This window comes from Malurus melanocephalus, unplaced genomic scaffold, assembly GCF_030028575.1.
Source record: "Malurus melanocephalus ecotype Western Australia unplaced genomic scaffold, MMel_1.1 scaffold_6468, whole genome shotgun sequence".
In the NCBI taxonomy this organism is placed as follows: domain Eukaryota; kingdom Metazoa; phylum Chordata; class Aves; order Passeriformes; family Maluridae; genus Malurus; species Malurus melanocephalus.
The window spans coordinates 1-1,539 of NW_026629699.1; the positions used below are offsets into that span (position 1 = coordinate 1).

The 1,539-nt window shown below is 55.0% G+C and overlaps 1 protein-coding gene across 1 annotated transcript; it reads right to left on the reverse strand.

Moving 5' to 3' along the window:
• Window positions 1-224: 224 nt before the first annotated feature.
• LOC130588556 (zinc finger protein 3-like) lies at window positions 225-853 on the reverse strand. Its single transcript, XM_057389466.1, has 2 exons — window positions 841-853; window positions 225-757 (listed from the first exon to the last, which is right to left on the reverse strand). Exons 1-2 carry the CDS (start codon window positions 851-853, stop codon window positions 279-281), a joined length of 492 nt encoding a protein of 163 aa, XP_057245449.1. The 3' UTR covers window positions 225-278.
• Between the last annotated feature and the right edge of the window lie 686 nt (window positions 854-1,539).

Sequence of the window (1,539 nt, forward strand, 5' to 3'; positions counted from 1 at the left end):
GGGGACATATTTTGGATTCAACAAATTGGCTCTTTCTAATGATTTTAGAAAAATCATTAGAAAGCTGAGACTTGATGAGTGTTCCTGCCCCTGTGCTCATGCAGGTGCTTACAGGGATCCAGGAGGATGTCGAGACCACGAGCCAGGTGTCATCTGTATGGGGGTTGGCAGGAATGTGGGTCACCAGGTCTCTGCCCACCATGGGTCATCTGATGGGGGATGAAGGTGGAGCAGCACACGGAGCTCTTCCTAAACTCGGGGCACTCACAGGGCTTCCCTTACTGGTGGCAGCGTTGGTGTCGGGTCAAATGAGAATTCCGGCTGAAGCACTTGCCACACTGGGAACACTCGTAGGGCCTCTCCCCAGTGTGGATGCGCTGGTGGGTGATGAGGTTTGAGTTTTGCTTGAAGCCCTTCCCACAGTCTGGGCAGCAGAAGGGCCTCTCCTCTGTGTGAATACGCTGGTGTTTGAGAAGATTGGAGCTGTTCTGAAACCTCTTCCCACATTCAGAACACTCATAGGGCCTCTCCCCTGTGTGGATGCGCTCGTGGCGGATCAGTTCAGAGCTACACCTGAAGCCCCTCCCACATTCCCCACACTCGTAGGGCCATTCCCCAGTGTGGATCAGCCGGTGACGGATCAGATCATTGCTCCGGCTGAAGCTCTTCCAACACTCCAAGCACTTGTAGGGCTTCTCCCCAGCGTGAAGCTGCTCAGGAACTGCCAGCTGCAGGCCCCGGCTGAAGCTCTGGGTGCCTTCCTGGCACAGGGTGGGTCTTTCCCTCTCAGAGCATCCTGGGCTGGGTGTGGAGCCCCTCTTTTTGTGGGATATCTGGGGCTTTTCCTTCTCATTAGATTCCGGCACTGTGCAGTCTGTCAAAATGGCCTCTTCCACGAGGTTCTGCTGGGGGGATTTGTCCTCCTTGGTCTCCATCCTCAGCTCATTGCCTGGGGGGCAAGAAGGACAAGGAGAGGATGGGATTTGCCTCTGTGCCAGACAAAAGGGGAAGGAGATCCCCCCCAATCCATCACCAGCAGGACAGCATCGGCAGCGGGGTTTTCCTGCAGCCGGGGACAATGCTGGGCTGGGAAATGGAGCAGAAGAGAGGGGCAAAGGAGCTGTGACTTCCTCCTTACCTGCCTGGGGGTCCTGGGACATCTTCCTCTTCCTCGCAGCCTCCTTCTCTATCCAGCCAATTTTTGGGAATGGGAAATCCTGGGTTGGGGAAAAACAAGGGATGAGTGCATTGGGTTGTGCATTAATCCTGCCCAAGCCACCAGGTACCAGGTACACACAAAAACCTCCAAAAAGCCAAGATTCAGCCCAAAAAAGCTTTCCTAAGGGCTTCCTCTCTCCAGTCTCCCCTCTCTGAGCTATTCTACCTGTTTCTGGACCTCCCTAGACTGGTGGGGGTCCTCAGAATTCCCGAAGTTCTCCCTCTCTGGTCTCCCCACTTTGGGGTCCTGTGGGTCCCACTTGGGGATGTCAGGGTTTTGGACTACTCATTGGTCACTTCTCCCATCAGTGCTTCAAGGTG